Source organism: Gopherus flavomarginatus, chromosome 7, assembly GCF_025201925.1.
Source record: "Gopherus flavomarginatus isolate rGopFla2 chromosome 7, rGopFla2.mat.asm, whole genome shotgun sequence".
NCBI classification, from domain to species: domain Eukaryota; kingdom Metazoa; phylum Chordata; order Testudines; family Testudinidae; genus Gopherus; species Gopherus flavomarginatus.
Window position 1 is genome coordinate 34,936,898 of NC_066623.1, and position 17,171 is coordinate 34,954,068.

Sequence of the window (17,171 nt, forward strand, 5' to 3'; positions counted from 1 at the left end):
CATCCCCACCCTTCATTTAAGAAGGCTCCTAAATCCCATGGGAGGCACCTCCGGTAAAGCTGGGGAAGACAGTGTTGCTACTCTTGATAGTTCTATGATTAAAACAAAGCAGAGAGAAAACACCTTTTCTTCGAGGGGGGAGAGGGAGATGGGAAACAAAGGGCATAAGCTCAATTTTATAAAATATCCGTTATGAAGCAATGTTATATCAGGACCAAGCAAGCAAAACCTCAGGTGAATCCAGTGAGATACCAAAGGGAAGCCAGCATAGCCCTATTGAACTACATGGTAAATGCTCCCACATACAATATACACCTGAAACAGGGTACAGCTCCTAGAATCCAGAGGAGGACAGTGAGGTATGCTGGACACTGGTGGAGCCCTTGTGCTGTTCCACAAGAGACCCCCCCCATTTCCTTAATAAAGGAGAAAAGGGCAGAAAAAGTCACTGTCAAGTCAATTCCTTAAACTGTGCTTATTTGAAGCAGTTGCCTGAAGGCTTCACTGCGCCCATGGCCTTGGTGCTGCTGTCTGCAGCAAATGCCAGAGAGTTGACTTTTTAGCCTGCTGGCATTTTTGCTTTCCATTGCCTTTTCAAGGAGGTGGGGGTCTGTCCAGGATCCTCCCCCCACATCTTTCACCCTGTGGTTCGCTAGCAGCACCATGCTCAAGCTCTGCATCATCACAATTCTCTCTCTCTTGCTGAACTTAGCTCATTGGTGCTGCTCTGACAACAGCCAGAAAGGGATGCCTGGGCACAAGCCACAGTGCTCCGTTCCCCACATCCAGAGACCAGGCACATGGTGTCATAGCCTTCTTTCTCAGATCTGAACCTTAGAGTTCAGAAAATGAGATACTAGCATGAATTTCCCTAAGCTTAATTACCAGCTTAAATCTGATAGGCTGCCACCACCCAAAAATATAGTGTTTTGGGGCACTCTGACCTCCCCAACCTTCCCTGGGGACCCCAAGAACCCAGATCCCTTGGGTTCTTAAAACAAGGAGAAATAAACCATTCCCCTACCTTCCCCTCTCAGAACTTCCCTCCCTGGGCTATCCTGAGATACTGATCTAACCTCTTAAATCACCATACAGAGAAGCATCTCCCTTCCCTTCCACAAAGAGGCAAACAGATTCAAGGAAAACAGAGAGAGATTTTATCACTCCCTCCTCCCGTCTCCCCCACCCGTCCTGGTGAGTTATCCCAATCCCCCGGGATAAAAACAAGGGAAAACCAAAAAAAAAAAAAAAAAAATCAATCAGGTTCTCTAAAAAGAAATCTTTTAATAAAAGAAAGGAAAAAGTAAAGAATTATCTCTGTAACTTCAAGATGTAAATATTACAGGGTCTTATAGCTTACAGACACCAGAAAGAGACTTTCCCACCAGTACCAATACAAATCAAAATATTCCCAGCAACTACACATATAAAAGTTAACCAGCCAGATCCACAAATGCAAATAGTGTAAAACAATTAAAAAGCCTAAACCGCCTGTTTTACTTACTATATGAAAAGAAACTTAGAGAGCCTGTAGTAATGTCTGGTCTCTCTCAGACCCTCCGAGAGAAGAACAAAAACAAAGAACTCACACTCAAACTTCCCTCCACCCGAATTTAAAAGTATCTTATCTTCTGATTGGTCTTCTGGTCAGGTGTCCAGTTTCCTGCTTGTAACCCTTTACAGGTATAAGAGACATTAACCCTTAACACTCTGTTTATGACACGCTTCCCAAATCGCAGACAGTGGGGAATCTCACTGGCGGCAATTTCTTCCTAGAACTCAAAAATAACCAGATTAATACAACACATGCACCTTTACATATACTACTAAGTATATAACTAACAGACTTCTCCATTTTAAGAACACTTTTTAACTACTGGATTCTGGGAAACTTTCACGAGAGAGTGCATCAGCTACTTTGTTAGAAGCTCCTGAAATGTTTTGAATTTCAAAATCAAAATCTTGGAGAGCTAAACTCCATCGAAGAGGTTTTTTGTTGTTCCCGTTGGCAGTATGAAGCCACTTTAGCGCAGCATGGTCGGTCTGTAGCTGGAAACGCCGTCCCCAAACGTATGGGCGTAGCTTTTCCAGGGCGTACACAATGGCGTACCATTCCTTTTCACTGACTGACCAGTGGCTTTCTCTGTCAGACAGTTTCTTGCTGAGAAACACGACAGGATGGACGTTGAGATCCGGTCCCTCCTGCATGAGAACTGCTCCTATACCATGCTCAGATGCATCTATGGTTACTAGGAATGGCTTGTCAAAGTCCGGGGCCCTGAGCACAGGGTCAGACATGAGTGTCGCCTTAAGCTGGGTAAAGGCCTTCTACACTCATTAGTCCACTTGACTGCATTCGGCTGGGTCTTTTTGGTCAGGTCGGTCAGTGGGGCAGCGATTTGGCTGTAGTGTGGTACAAATCGCCTGTAGTATCCGGTAAAGCCTAAGAAGGATTGGACCTGTTTCTTTGACTTTGGGACAGGCCACTTTTGGATAGCATCCACCTTGGCCTGTAGGGGGTTTATGGTTCCTCGACCCATCTGGTGTCCCAGGTAAGTCACTCTGTTTTGGCCTATTTGACACTTTTTGGCCTTAACAGTTAGTCTGGCCTGCCTGATGCGCTCAAAGACCTTTTCCAGGTGTTCTAGGTGTTCGGGCCAGGAGTCAGAAAAAATGGCCACATCATCAAGGTAGGCAACTGCATATTCGCCCAGTCCTGCTAGTAGACCATCTACCAGCCTCTGGAAGGTGGCGGGTGCATTTCGCAGCCCGAAAGGAAGCACATTAAATTCATACACCCCTGCATGGGTGATGAATGCTGACCTCTCTTTGGCAGGTTCATCTAGCGGTACTTGCTAGTACCCCTTGGTTAAGTCTATTGTAGAGATGAACTGGGCACGTCCTAACTTTTCCAGTAGCTCATCGGTGTGTGACATTGGATAGTTGTCTGGACGAGTTACCGCATTTAGCTTACGGTAGTCCACGCAAAAGCGTATTTCCCCATCTGGTTTGGGTACCAGAACCACTGGAGATGCCCATGCACTGGTAGATGGGCAGATTATACCCATCTGTAGCATGTTCTAGATCTCCCATTCTATAGCAGCTTGGGCATGAGGAGACACCCGGTATGGTGCGGTTCTAATTGGGTGAGCATTACCTGTGTCAATGGAGTGGTATGCCCGTTCAGTCCGTCCTGGGGTGGCTGAGAACAATGGGGCAAAGTTAGTGCACAGCTCCTTGATTTGTTGCCGCTGCAGACGTTCCAGGGTTGTGGAGAGGTTCACCTCTTCCACGCCACCGTCTTTTTTCCCTTCGTAGTAGACACCATCAGGCCACTCAGCGTCATCTCCTCCCTGCACTGTAAACTGACAAACCCCCTCTGGAATAAAAGGGCTTGAGAGAATTAACATGATACACTCTGGGCTTTAGGGAGGAATTGGGAAATGCTATGAGGTAGTTAACAGCTCCCAGGTGCTCCTGGACCGTGAATGGCCCTTCCCATGATGCTTCCATTTTATGGGCCTGTTGCGCCTTCAAGACCATAACCTGGTCTCCTACCTTGAAGGAACGCTCTCTGGTATGTTCGTCATACCAGGCCTTCTGCTCTTTTTGAGCATCCTTTAGGTTTTCTTTAGCAAGGGCTAAAGAGGGTCGGAGGGTGCTTTGTAGGTTGCTTACCAAGTCCAGACTGTTAGTTCCTGGAGAAGGCGTAAACCCCTCCCATTGCTGCTTCACCAACTGTAATGGCCCCTTAACCTCGTGACCATACACAAGTTCAAACGGTGAAAACCCTAAACTGGGATGTGGTACAGCCCTGTAGGCAAAAAGCAACTGCTGCAACACTAGGTCCCAATTATTGGAGTGTTCATTGACGAATTTACGTATCATGGCCCCCAAAGTTCTATTAAACCTTTCCACTAGGCCATTGGTTTGATGGTGGTAAGGGGTGGCAACCAAGTGGTTCACCCCATGCGTTTCCCACAGTTCTTTCATGGTCCCTGCCAGGAAATTTGTCCCCGAATCTGTAAGGATATCGGAGGGCCAAACTACTCTAGCAAAAATGTCAGTTAGGGCCTGGCACACAGCTTTAGCCCTGGTGTTGCCTAGAGCTACTGCTTCCGGCCATCGGGTAGCAAAGTCCACGAAAGTCAGTACGTACTGCTTTCCTCTGGGTGTCTTTTTTGGGAAAGGACCCAGAATATCCACAGCTACTCACTGAAATGGGACCTCAATTATGGGAAGTGGCTGGAGAGGGGCCTTGACCTGGTCTTGGGGTTTTCCCACTCTTTGGCACACCTCACAAGACCGGACATACTTGGTAACGTCCTTGCCCATCCCCTCCCAGTGGAAGGACTTCCCCAACCTGTCTTTGGTTCTGTTCATCCCAGCATGGCCACTGGGATGATCATGGGCTAAGCTTAAGAGCTTTTCCCTGTACTTAGCTGGAACCACCAACTGTTTTTGCGGATGCCAGTCTTCCTGGTGTCCACCAGAAAGAGTCTCCTTGTATAAAAGTCCTCGTTCTACAACAAACCGGGATCGATTAGAAGAGCTGAGAGGCGGTGGGGTGCTCCGTGCCGCCGCCCAAGCTTTCTGAAGGCTGTCATCTGCTTCCTGCTCAGTCTGGAACTGTTCTCTTGAGGCCGGAGACATCAGTTCTTCCTTAGACTGGGGACTTGGGCTTGGTCTCTCTGGAAGCGATGTAGGTGATGGGGTTGTTTCCGTTGCTGGTGAGCCGCTTTCCGCTGGTGCACCAGGGGTTATTTCAGGCTCTGGCTGAGCCTCTTGGGTGTGGTTGTCTGCTGCTTCTGCCAGTTCAGGCTCGCTGGCGCCCTCTGGCGTTGGGGTTGAAGATGGATTTGCAAGCACTGTCGTCAGTGCTGGCTGCTTTTCCAGTTCCTGGTCTGGGACTGGAAGCACTGTGGCTGTTTCTGTTGTTGGCATGGGATCCGGGTCCACTACCTCTGCCTGGGTCTCTTGTAACACAGACGGGACCCCTATGGACGGCTCAGGAACAGGAATGGGTCTGGAAGCTTGCCTGGTTTGGCTACGTATAACCATTCCCACTCTCTTGGCCCGCTTCACCTGGTTGGCCAAATCTTCCCCCAGTAGCATGGGGATGGAATAATTGTCATAGACTGCAAAAGTCCACATTCCTGACCAGCCTTTGTACTGGACAGGCAGTTCAGCTGTAGGCAAGTCTACAGCTTGTGACATGAAGGGGTAGATTGTCACTTGGGCCTTTGGATTGATAAATTTGGGGTTGACGAAGGATTGGTGGATAGCTGACACTTGTGCCCCCGTGTCTCTCCACGCAGTAACCTTCTTTCCGCCCACTCTCAAAATTTCCCTTCGCTCCAAGGGTATTTGAGAGGCATCTGGGCCTGGGGACCTTTGGTGTGATGGTGGTGTAATGACTTGCACTCGGTTGGGGTTCTTTGGGCAGTTGGCCTTTATATGTCCCAGTTTATTACACTTAAACCATCTTCCAGCTGACTGGTCACTGGGTCGAGGTGGATTACTGGAGACTGGTGAGGTGGAAGAATAGGGCGTCTGTGGCTTTCCTTGGGTTGTAGGTGGGGTCTTTGGCTGCCCTCGGTTGTAGGGTTTATTGTCGGTGTTCCCTCTGGGGTATTCGTTCCCCTTGACAGTAGCTTTTTTCTTTTCTGCCACTTCCATCCATTTGGCTCCAATCTCCCCCGCCTTGATTACCATTTTGGGTTTCCCATCTAGGATGTACCTCTCTATTTCCTCAGGAATACCATCTAAGAACTGCTCCATTTGTATCAGGAGGTGCAGCTCGTCCAGATAGTTAACCTTTGTTCCTAACATCCAGGCTTCATAATTCTTTGCAATGTGGTAGGCATGTCGGGGGAATGACACATCTGGTTTCCATTATTGGTTTCTGAACCGCTGACGGGCATGTTCAGGTGTTATCCCCATTCTGTATCTGGCCTTGGTTTGAAAAAGTTTATAATCATTCATTTTCTCCTTAGGCATTTCAGCCGCCACCTCTGGTAAGGGTCCACTGAGCAGTGGCCTCAATTCTACCATGTACTGGTCTTCAGAGATGCTGTACCTAAGGCAGGCTCTTTCAAAATTTTCTAAGAAGGCTTCAGTGTCATCACCTGCCTTGAAGGTGGGGAATTTCTTGGAATGTGGAACAACAACTGGCGAAGTGTTGTTAGGATTGGCTGTGTTCTGTTGCTTAGCCTGTTCTAATTCCAGGCCCTGCCGGTGGGTCTCCCTCTGGAGTTCCAGCTCCCTCCTGTGGGCAGCCTCTATGGCTGCTTTCTTTCTTTTGAAAGGCTTCCTCTTTGGCTGCTTGCTCTCTTTTGTAGGTTTCCTCTTTGGCTGCTTGCTCTCTTTCGTAGGTTTCCTCTTTGATTTTTTCTTCTCTTTCTCTCAGCTCCATCTCTTTTTGTTTTATTTCTAGTTCCTGTAGTTTCTTTTCCATGTCTCGCTTGTGGTCTGCGTTTCTGATTTGTCCCTGTGCCTCCAGTCTTGCCAGTTCCTGTTTCAGGTCCTTGGTAGTCATGGTTCCTGTTTTCTTGTGCTGAGGCGCCCTCTGGTGTTTACTGCCTGAAATGCAGGTTCTCTGTTGGCTTCCTGGGGTTGCTTAGCAAGAGAGTCCTTTTAACTTCCTAGCCTCTCCCGAAAAAGCAAAAGAAACTGTCTTTCATTTACAAATGTGTTCTGGCTGGAGTGCTGTTGCTGACCACTTAAGGCTGCTTTGTTTCACAAACGACCGTCGTTAAACCTTAATAGCCCTCCCTATGCACAGCTAGACGGAGCAAGAAAAAAAAATTCTCTAGCTGCAGTTTAAAAAAATAAACCCTTTCTCTCTGCTTATAACCAGGTAGCAGAGAAGCAAATTAATAATCTTACTGGCTTTTGGATTCTTATCTTTCCCACACGCTGCACACCATGTCATAGCATTCTCTCTCAGATCTGAACCTTAGAGTTCAGAAAATGAGATACTAGCATGAATTTCCCTAAGCTTAATTACCAGCTTAAATCTGATAGGCTGCCACCACCCAAAAATATAATGTTTTGGGGCACTCTGACCTCCCCAACCTTCCCTGGGGACCCCAAGAACCCAGATCCCTTGGGTTCTTAAAACAAGGAGAAATAAACCATTCCCCCACCTTTCCCCCTCCCAGAACTTCCCTCCCTGGGCTATCCTGAGATACTGATCTAACCTCTTAAATCACCATACAGGGAAGCATCTCCCTTCCCTTTCACAAAGAGGCAAACAGATTCAAGGAAAACAGAGAGAGATTTTATCACTCCATCCTCCCGTCTCCCCCACCCGTCCTGGTGAGTTATCCCAATCCCCCGGGATAAAAACAAGGGAAAACCAAAAAAAAAAAAAAATCAGTCAGGTTCTCTAAAAAGAAATCTTTTAATAAAAGAAAGGAAAAAGTAAAGAATTATCTCTGTAACTTCAAGATGTAAATATTACAGGGTCTTATAGCTTACAGACACCAGAAAGAGACTTTCCCACCAGTACCAATACAAATCAAAATATTCCCAGCAACTACACATATAAAAGTTAACCAGCCAGATCCACAAATGCAAATAGTGTAAAACAATTAAAAAGCCTAAACCGCCTGTTTTACTTACTATATGAAAAGAAACTTAGAGAGCCTGTAGTAATGTCTGGTCTCTCTCAGACCCTCCGAGAGAAGAACAAAAACAAAGAACTCACACCCAAACTTCCCTCCACCTGAATTTAAAAGTGTCTTATCTTCTGATTGGTCTTCTGGTCAGGTGTCCAGTTTCCTGCTTGTAACCCTTTACAGGTATAAGAGACATTAACCCTTAACACTGTTTATGACACATGGCTTCCACAGTGTTCCCAGCTCCTGCTGGCCCAGGAAGCAAGAATACGAGCTAGGATCCTGATTGTGCCATGGCCCAACCCAATGCTCACCTTACGCCAGCCCTAAATAAAAGGTGCATCCATTCTGTTCAGTGCAGTTATATGGACATTCAACAGCCTCACCATGAGTGAGCTGAGACGTGGATTCCCACCCCACGGTCTCAGTTACGATAGGCACCTTTAAGGCTTTGCAGCGGGGAACGAGCTGGCTTAGCATACTCTGAGTAATGATGCTCACAGGGCAGGTGTCACACTGAAGAACCTGCACATCCTTTTACAGCTTCAATACTAAACGCTGACCATAAATATTTGGCCCTAGCAGAGCTGGTAGGTGAATGCGAGAAGCAGTCGTTGACATATATAGAAATCTCATGCATGTGTCATGGGCTGGAATGTGACCCTAGATGCATCTCACAGTCTGTGTGCCAGAAGGAGCTGTTCATAGCGCCACTTCCCAAAGAAGAGCAATATGGGGTCTGTTTTCCTTTAAAAGCTATTCCTCTGGCTTGGCTGGTGGCCTCCTGTGATAATTACTATGTATGCACTTCATTAATTAGATCTGAACAGTACAAGTCTGCTTGCTACAGTATTATCATTAAGGGAAGATTAGGGCTTTTCCAGGTCTGATAAGAACGAATTCAAATCTGCAGAAGAAAAAGGCTGGAAATCAGCAGAGATACAGTGAAAAACTGCACAAAGGATGAGCCTTGCTAATAAGCAACTCCCTGTCTGGAGGGACCAGTCGAGTCTCCCCAAGGTTTCCTGTAACATTTTATCTGGCCTTTATTTAAGAACCCACCTCTGCTATGTAACTGACTTTTGTTGATTCCTTGGGTGGTTGTTGCTGGCATGTTTCACGGCATTGTATTTATACTTTGATTTACCATATATGGGGAGAAAAGGAAGAAAAACTCGCGAGATTTCCTTTCCTACAATCTTGCAGGAAAACCGTTTCCACCACCTGGAAAACTTTACAGTATTTTCAGTGCACGCAGATTGTCCATCCTTTCAGGGTTAAACAGAGACAATGAAGCAAGAAAAGCAGTTCAGAACCATCTTCTCTTCTGCTTCATTTCACTGAGCTGGCACTGGCAAGGGCTGGAGTTAGTTTTGCTTCATTTAAAAAAAAATAGCCTATTGCTTTTCAGTCTATCACCCCGAAGCTAGCCCTTTACAGCATTTGTGACATCACCACTTATTCAGATTAATCCAGCACCTTTCCAGGTACTGGTTTTTTCCATTTTGTCTGCAGACGTAACAAGAGACCAGTCTGTGATGTACATCCTAGAAAATAGTTTTAACACTCAAGGGCTATAAATGTCATTGTTCTAGTATAAAACTTAGAATTTGTAGAGGGTGCAGATTATCTCAAGATAGACTGAATCTGTGAACAGATGGAGTTGCTAAAGGTACAGTATTAAAACATGGAACGAGATTAAAGGGACAATGCTAAGATAAGTCATAGATACAAATTCCTTATTTGTGCCGTTGAAGGGACAGGGTTAACTTTTATTGGACCCAATATTTATATTTTATAAAACATCAGACTAACAAAAATATTTCCATCTCTTATAAAAAGTCCATTAAAAACTACTTTTAAAGCATATAATCATTTTTCTTCAAGGTCTGAAACCCAAACACTACAGCAATACAAATCTGCAGGTGAAACTGACTATAAACAGAAGTGAAACTTGACTTAATTGATTTTCTTTCTCCAGTGCAACAGAAATGCAGAAAATAAACAACAAATCAAACAGTGGCTAGTAAACAGGGTTTTAAAATGATATTTACAGTAATAATCAAAGCTGGTGCTAAGTAAAATAGATACAGATGTTTGCTTGGTTACAACCTAAGATTTACAAACAGACTGTGCCCTATAAAATTAAAATAATTACAAAAAACTAGCTCATTTGTATATCGATACCCTGGTAACTCTCTCTGCATTTCATTCACTTCGAACAATGAAACCAGTATGATCATTTCCTGGCTCTCCTGCACATTCTTGGTTTTAACATTTCAGGGTAAAAAACCCACCGCCACCAAAACAAACGTTGATTTTATTGTTAAAAAGATGCTTAAATGGCTACACAATATTTTCAAGGTTCAGAGACAAGATCAACCCAGGGAGTACAAACTGCCTATGCCAGGGATGGCCAACCTGAGCCTGAGAAGGAGCCAGAATTTACCAATGTACATTGCCAAAGAGCCAAAGTAATATGTCAGCAGCCCCCCATCAGCTCCCCCCCACCCCCGCGCCTCCCGCCCACCAGCAGCCCCGCAGATCAGCGCCGTCTCATCCCTCCCTGCACCTCCTGATCAACTGTTTCATGGCGTGCAGGAGAGCTGGAGGGGGAGGAGTGAGGGCATAGCAGGCTCAGGGGAGGGGGCAGGAAGGGGGGCAGAGCCAGGGGTTGAGCAGTGAGCACCCTCAGCACATTGGAAAGTTGGCGCCTGTAGCTCCAGCCCCAACGTCGGAGCCTATACAAGGAGCCACATATTAACTTCTGAAGAGCCACATGTCGCTCCGGAGCCACAGGTTGGCCACCCCTGGCCTATGCAATATGGAACCCAGCTCCACAGGGGCTTCTCCTGCAGTGCTGCAGGAAGGCCTGTTGGAGCCGAGCGGGCCCTCCATCCCCTGGAGATAGAGGCAATATGTGTGGGGGTGGGCATGTAGGGTCACATGCCCCTCCAGATTTGCAGCTTGGCATGTACGGAGCATGCTCAGTAACACTGCTGAAGCTAGCTGCCCTCACTCTGAACCCAAATCTCCACCCCCCTCCCCCAGCCCTACCCGACTATCAGCAGGCACAGGTTGTCTCTGCCTGGAGCGTTCCCTGGTGCCATGCCTCTCTGTTTGGCCTTGATACGACCGCCCTTTAATGAAGATCTTAAGACCCGTCTTGCATCATTATAACTGTTCCCAAGTCACATGCATTTCCTCACTCCCAGGAGTATAGCTCACATCTTCACTGCCATCCAGTGAACATGGGCTCCAGCAAAGTGCCCCACAGCCCTCTTACCTTTTCCACAATCAGGTCATAGAGCAGCGTCACAATACGGATGTAGAGCGTCTCCATGCCTTTTTCTTTGAAGAGATTTCTAAGTACTTGAAGGCCACCAAGCTTGAGGAACTGCAGCTGGGCATAGGGGAAGTGTCTCAGCATCGAAGACAAAGCAAAGAGAGCCTGGCAAGCACAACAGTTAATCAGTCTCCTAGTCCAGTGACAGCTGCCATTTCTGAATGAACTCTTGCTCTGCAATCTGCATTCTGAAGAGCCTTAGCATTCTGGCTTCATCTTCCTTTACGGATTGCCACAAAAGGCAGCTGATTAATGCTACATAATATGGGTGCGATTTAAAAGCCCATCAACAATCTTACTTAATGACTTCTAATCAGGGGAGAAAAAAACAACTGTGTTCACTCATGACTTGCTGTTCTGCAAACGCTTGCCCTTGTTAATTTAAATCTCTCATCACCAGCGAGGTGGTATCTCTGCATGGAACCTGAGCGTGGTGTCTGATCCCCAACTATCTTCTCACAGGAACTCAAAGACCATGGGTACGTCCGCATTACGGTCAGAGGTGTGACTGCACCTTGTGCAGACGTACCCCCACTAGCTTTAATCTCACTAGCTCAGGTACCAGAGCAGTGAAGCTGCAGCACCATGTGCTTCAGGTGGGGCTGTACAAGCCTGCCCCTAACCCTGAGTAATTACTCTTGATGAGCAGTGAAACTGCACAGCACAGACTTCGATCTTTCTCAGTTAAAGCTAGTATAGACATACCCCGTTTGGTCCTGCAACCTCTTCTGACTTCGGGGGTACTGTAGGTGCTCAATACCCCCTCAGGATCGTGCCCTTTGACCTTTCTCCAGGTTAGATGCTGTCAATGCAGCTCTCACAGACTGAAACTGCCCGCATCAACTTTATATGCTCTCAGACTTTAAGGCCAGAAGGGACCATCATGATCTAGTCCAGGGGTTCTCAAACTTCATTGCACCATGATTCCATTCTGATAACAAAATTACTACACAACACTGAGAAGGGGGACCAACCCCAAAGCCTGAGGACTTCAGCCCCATATGGCAGGGGGGTGGTGGTGTAATCTGAGCCCCGCTGCCCAGGGCTGAAGCTCAAGCCTGAGCCCCACCCCCAGGGCTGAAGACTTCCAGCTTCGGCTTTAGCCCTGGCCCCCAGCAAATCTAACACCAGTTCTGGTGACCCGATTAAAATGGGGTTGCAACACACTTTGGGGTCCTGACCGACAGCTTGAAAACCGCTTATCTAGTCTGACCTCCTGGACATTGCAGGCCATAGAACCTCACCCACCCACTCCGATAATAGACCCACAACCTCTGGCTGAGTTACTGACATTCTCAAATCATGATTTAAAAACTACAAGTTACAGAGAATCCACCATTTACTCTAGTTCAAACCTGCAAGTGACCCATGCCCCAGGCTGCAGTAGAAGGCCAAAAAGCCCAGGGTCTCTGCCAACCTGACCCACGGGAAAATTCCTGCCCAACCCCAAATATGGCAATCAGTTGGACCCTGAGCATGTGAGCAAGACCCATCAGCCAGACACCTTGAGAAGAAATCTCTAACAACTCACAGCCCTCCCAATCTAGTGTCCCATCTCCAGCCATCAAGGATACTTGCTGCTAGCAGTTGCAGATCAGCTACATGCCATTGTAAGCAATCTCATCATCCCTTCCCCTCCATAAACTTATCAAGCTCAGTCTTGAAGCCAGTCAGGTCTTTTTCCCCTTTGCTCTTCTTGGAAGGCTGTTCCAGAACTTCACTCCTCTGATGGTTAGAAACCTATCTAATTTCAAGCCTAAACTTGCTGATAGCCAGTTTATATCCATTTGTTCTTGTGTCCACATTGGCACTTAAATAACTCCTCTCCCTTCCTGGCATTTATAGCTAGCAATCATATCTCCCCTCAGCCTTCATTTAGTTAGGATAAATATGCCAACCTCTTTGGAGTCTCCTTTCATAAGGTAGGTTTCCATTCCTCTGATCACTCTAGCAGCCCTTCTCTGAACCGATTCCAGTTTGAATTAATCTTTCTTAAACATGGGAGATCAGAAGTGCACACAGTATTCCAGATGCAATCTCACCAGTGCCTTGTATAACGGCAATAACACTTCCCTTTCTCCACTGAAAATACCTCCCCGATGCATCCTAGGACTGCAGTCGCCTTTTTCACAGCCACATCAAATTGGCAGCTCATAGTCTTCCTGTGATTAACCAGTACACTCAGGTGTTTTGCCGCCTCTGTCACTCCCAACTGATACATCCCCAGGTTATAGCAAAAATTCTTGTTGTTAGTCCCTAAGTGCATGACCTTGCACTTTTCACTATTAAATTTCATCCCAGTTCTATTACTCCAGTTTTCAAGGTCATCCAGATCTTCTTGTATGATATTCCTGTTCTCCTCCATAGTGGCAATACCTCCCCCAACTTTGCATCATCCACAAATGTTATTAGCACACTCTCACTTTTTGTGCCAGTGTCATGAATGAAATGCTTAACTTTATTATCTCAGCTTTATAGGATCTTCCAAGAGAACTTACTATGGAGCAATTACTTTAAATGGTGTCAGATACAGCATACAGTTCATGGCTCCGTCTCCCTATTAAAGCAGGTTCCAAACAGTTTTGTCTAGTGGTTCAGTCGCAGGACTGGCAGTCAGGATTTCTGGGTTGTATTCCTGGCTTTGCTACTGATTCACCATGTGACACATGGCACATCACTTTACCTTTCCATGTCCCAGGTTCCCTCTCTGTGAAATGAGGAGAACACCACTGGCCTACCCTACAGGTGTACTGTGAGGACAACTGATTGAGGCTGCTGCTTAGGCAAGGGTTACATCTGTCTGTATCTGCAGCAAGCAGTCTGCTGTTGCTACAGTTCCCCAAGGAGCGTGATAAACAAATGCAGCACTAGAGCCTGGAGTTGCACAAGAGGCTCTTTCTAAATACCAGAGCTGAGATGGGGAAAAGCTCTGTGCTCAAAGCTGTTGTAGCCTGTGCACCTTGCATTCCTCCTGCTATGGTAGGGATAAGCCCAAATATGCAAGAAGAAGCAGGTGTCCAGTCCAAATGAGAATGGAAACTAATGGCAAAGACATTGTCCTGAATGTCTTTCTAGTACTAGATACAAAGTTTGGGATAGATGTAGGGCTAATGAGATTTTTACTTTGATTTGGTTTAGCTGCTGCTATTAACTCAGTCTATGGTATTTATATAGCCTCAATCACCACAATACTAAAGCACTGAAACAGAGTAACATGAGAGAGGCAGGCTGCAGATCAAGATGGGTTCTGCTCTCACTGAGCTTTGTTAATTTGTATTTCAGGTAGGGTGACCAGATGTCCTGATTTTATAGGGACAGTCCCAATTTTTGGGTCTTTTTCTTATATAGGCTCTTATTGCCCCCTCCCCCACTCCCTGTCCTGATTTTTCATATTTGCTGTCTGGTCACCCTAATTTCAGGCAGTCTGTTAAAATAGCCAAACTGGACCTATGCCCATCACTTGAACTGAACCCAAGCCAAAGATTTTCTCCTTCTGGGGGCTTTGCAGCCTGGATGCTGTGCCCAAATACCCTGAGAAAGCCTATGCTCACACCTCCAGTCCAACCAGCAGAAATAGTACCAGTATTCTGGTGGATGTCACTTTGGCAGACACCCATCCAGACCCATCAAAGCTCAGACAGCTTGGATAAATATTGAACTTCTGAGTGTTTCTCTAATCCTTCAGAACTCATTGATGTACACTCATCACTCTCACCTTCCTGTTCACTGCTCTCACTGAGTGCATCTTGTCTTAAACAGAATTATGAACTCTGATTCTGTGTGAATACAGACCCAATTCTGCTTGGGTTCTTTGGGCACTACCGCAGTACAGATAATTCATCCTAATATAAAGATTACTTTGGCTAGCAATAGAGACGTTTAAGTGCTCTCTCCCTTTCAGAGCTGTTACAGGCCTGTGGTTAAGGCTGAGGAAGGGGGCAATTTGTGGCTAAATTATTGATTTTTACACCTCTCTGATATTCACAAAAATGGTTACTTGAGGCAACATGTTAAGTGGTAAGCAAGGCAGCCAGGCTACCCCTCAGGAAAGGCTGCTGCTGAAACGAGAACTATTACTGAGATCATCCATCTCAGAGCCAGCCAACAATGGGAATTGACTCCTTAGTGCACAACGGTGGGACGTGTTTCCTGCACCCACTGTGGGCAGATCAGAACAGACAGCTATTTTTTCCCAATCCAATAGATTTCTATTTTATAATCTCTTAGTTGCCCGCAGTAGTTTAGTGGATACTTCTGTCTCCTCCTCACCACAGTCCATAGTAACAGTGTTCTGGCATGCTGACTCCTCTTCCATCCAAGCATGGCTGGATGGGAAATAGGACTCTCCTGCACTCACCATGTTTTCATTCTGGTGGGAGTAAAAATCTCTCCCTGTCACGCACAAATGTTACATGCATTGCAGCTGATGCTGAAGTACCACATCAGCCTGTAGTTCTGCAGTACACATCAAAGCCATCCCCTGGATTCAGAAAAAGGCCTTAAAGATTGTCATACTGGATGGTGGGGACTTAGATTTGAAGAAAGATTGTCACAACTAGGAGTATTTTGCCTGGAAAGGGGACGGGTTAAGGAGACTAGACAGAAGCATCCAAATGATGACAAGGACAGTGAAAAAGGAGTTACCTGTTCCGTAACTGGCGCTCTTCGAGATGTGTTGCTCAGGTGCATTCCACAGTAGGACTGCGTGCTCACCAGGTGCACCAGTGCCAGAAGCTTTTCCCTTAGCAGTACCCATAGTGGGGGAGCACCGCTGCAACCCCTAGAGTGGCGCCTCTTTATCATGCTATAAGGGGAGCTGCGCACTCCCCCACCCTCAGTTCCTTCTTGCTGGACAACTCCGACAGAGGGGAAGGAGGGCGGGATGTGGAATACACTTGAGCAACAAATCTTGAAGAAAACCAGTTACGGAACAGGCAGGGCCGATGCAAGGAAGTTTCGCGCCCTAGGCGAAACTTCCACCTTGCGCCACCCACTCATCCAGGTAACCCACCTCGCCGCGCCCCTATGGCAGCTAACCCCGCCTGCCACGAAAGCTAGCCAAGCCCGCCACCCCCCCCCCCAGGAAGCCCCCACTGCAGCAGCTACCCCTCCCCACACTCTGCAGCTATCCCCGCCCAGGGAGCGCCCCCCAAACTCTGTGGCAGCTAACTCTGCCTGGGAAGCCCCTCTCCGCAGAAGCTAACCCCACCCGAGGAGCCCGCCCCAGCTCACCTCCGCTCTGCCTCCTCTGCTGAGCACGCCAGTGCCGATTGGAGCAGAATTAGAGCGGGAGCTGTATGCTCAGCGGAGGAGGCAGAGTGGAGGTGAGCTGGGGCAGGGGGCAGTTCCCGTGTGCCCCCCCGTTACTGCGGGCAGCCCTCCCCGCGCCCCTCTCCCCCCCCAGATCACCTCTACTCCACTTCCTCCCCTGAGCGGGCTTTTAGGCGGCTGCCTAGTTTGCCTAGTGGTTGCACCGGCCCTGGGAACAGGTAACTGTCCTTTCTTCTTTGAGTGATTGCTCATGTGTATTCCACAGGAGGTGACTCCAAGCTGTATCTGATGGAGGTGGGTAGGAGTTTAAGGGTTTGCCGGACGGAGTACCGCCCTACGAAACCCGGAGTCACCTCGTGTTTGGGAGACGATCGCATAGTGCGATGAAAAGGTGTGGACAGAGGACCACGTGGCAGCTCTACAAACGTCCTGAATAGGGATGTGAGCTACATAGGTGGTCGATGAGGCCTGAGCTCTCGTAGAATGCACCTTCATGATAGGTGGCGGGGAAATCCCTGCCAGGTCGTAACACATGCATATGCACGAGGTGATCCGGGGGAAATTCGCTGGGTAGGAACCCGTTGACCCCTCATGCGTTCGGCCAATGCAACAAAAACTTGTGGGGATTTCCGGAATGGCCTGGTTCGGTCTAAGTAAAAGGCCTGTACTCTACGCACATCTAGCATGTGTAGGCGTCGTTCCTCATCACAGGAATGAGGCTTGGGACAAAGTATCGGAAGGAAAATGTCCTGATCCATATGAAAAATCAAGACCATCTTCGGCAGAAAAGCAGGGTATGGGCAAAGTTGGACCTTATCCTTGTGGAAGACCGTATATGGAGGTTCCGAGGTTAGGGCCCTAAGCTCCGAGACACAGCAGGCTGAGATGATCGTCACCAGGAACCCTACCTTCCATGATAAGTGGGATCAGGA

General features: G+C 47.3%; 1 protein-coding gene across 3 annotated transcripts in view; it reads right to left on the reverse strand.

Moving 5' to 3' along the window:
* Positions 1-17,171, reverse strand: part of SIL1 (SIL1 nucleotide exchange factor) — a 234,215-nt gene that overhangs the window by 4,127 nt on the left and 212,917 nt on the right. For 2 of the 3 annotated variants that reach the window (XM_050962729.1, XM_050962730.1), the window contains one exon: positions 10,909-11,073. The exons of the other annotated variant lie outside the window; for it this stretch is intronic. In XM_050962729.1, coding sequence (XP_050818686.1) covers positions 10,909-11,073 — 165 coding nt within the window. The remainder of the gene's footprint in view (positions 1-10,908; positions 11,074-17,171) is intronic. 3 annotated transcript variants of the gene reach the window in all.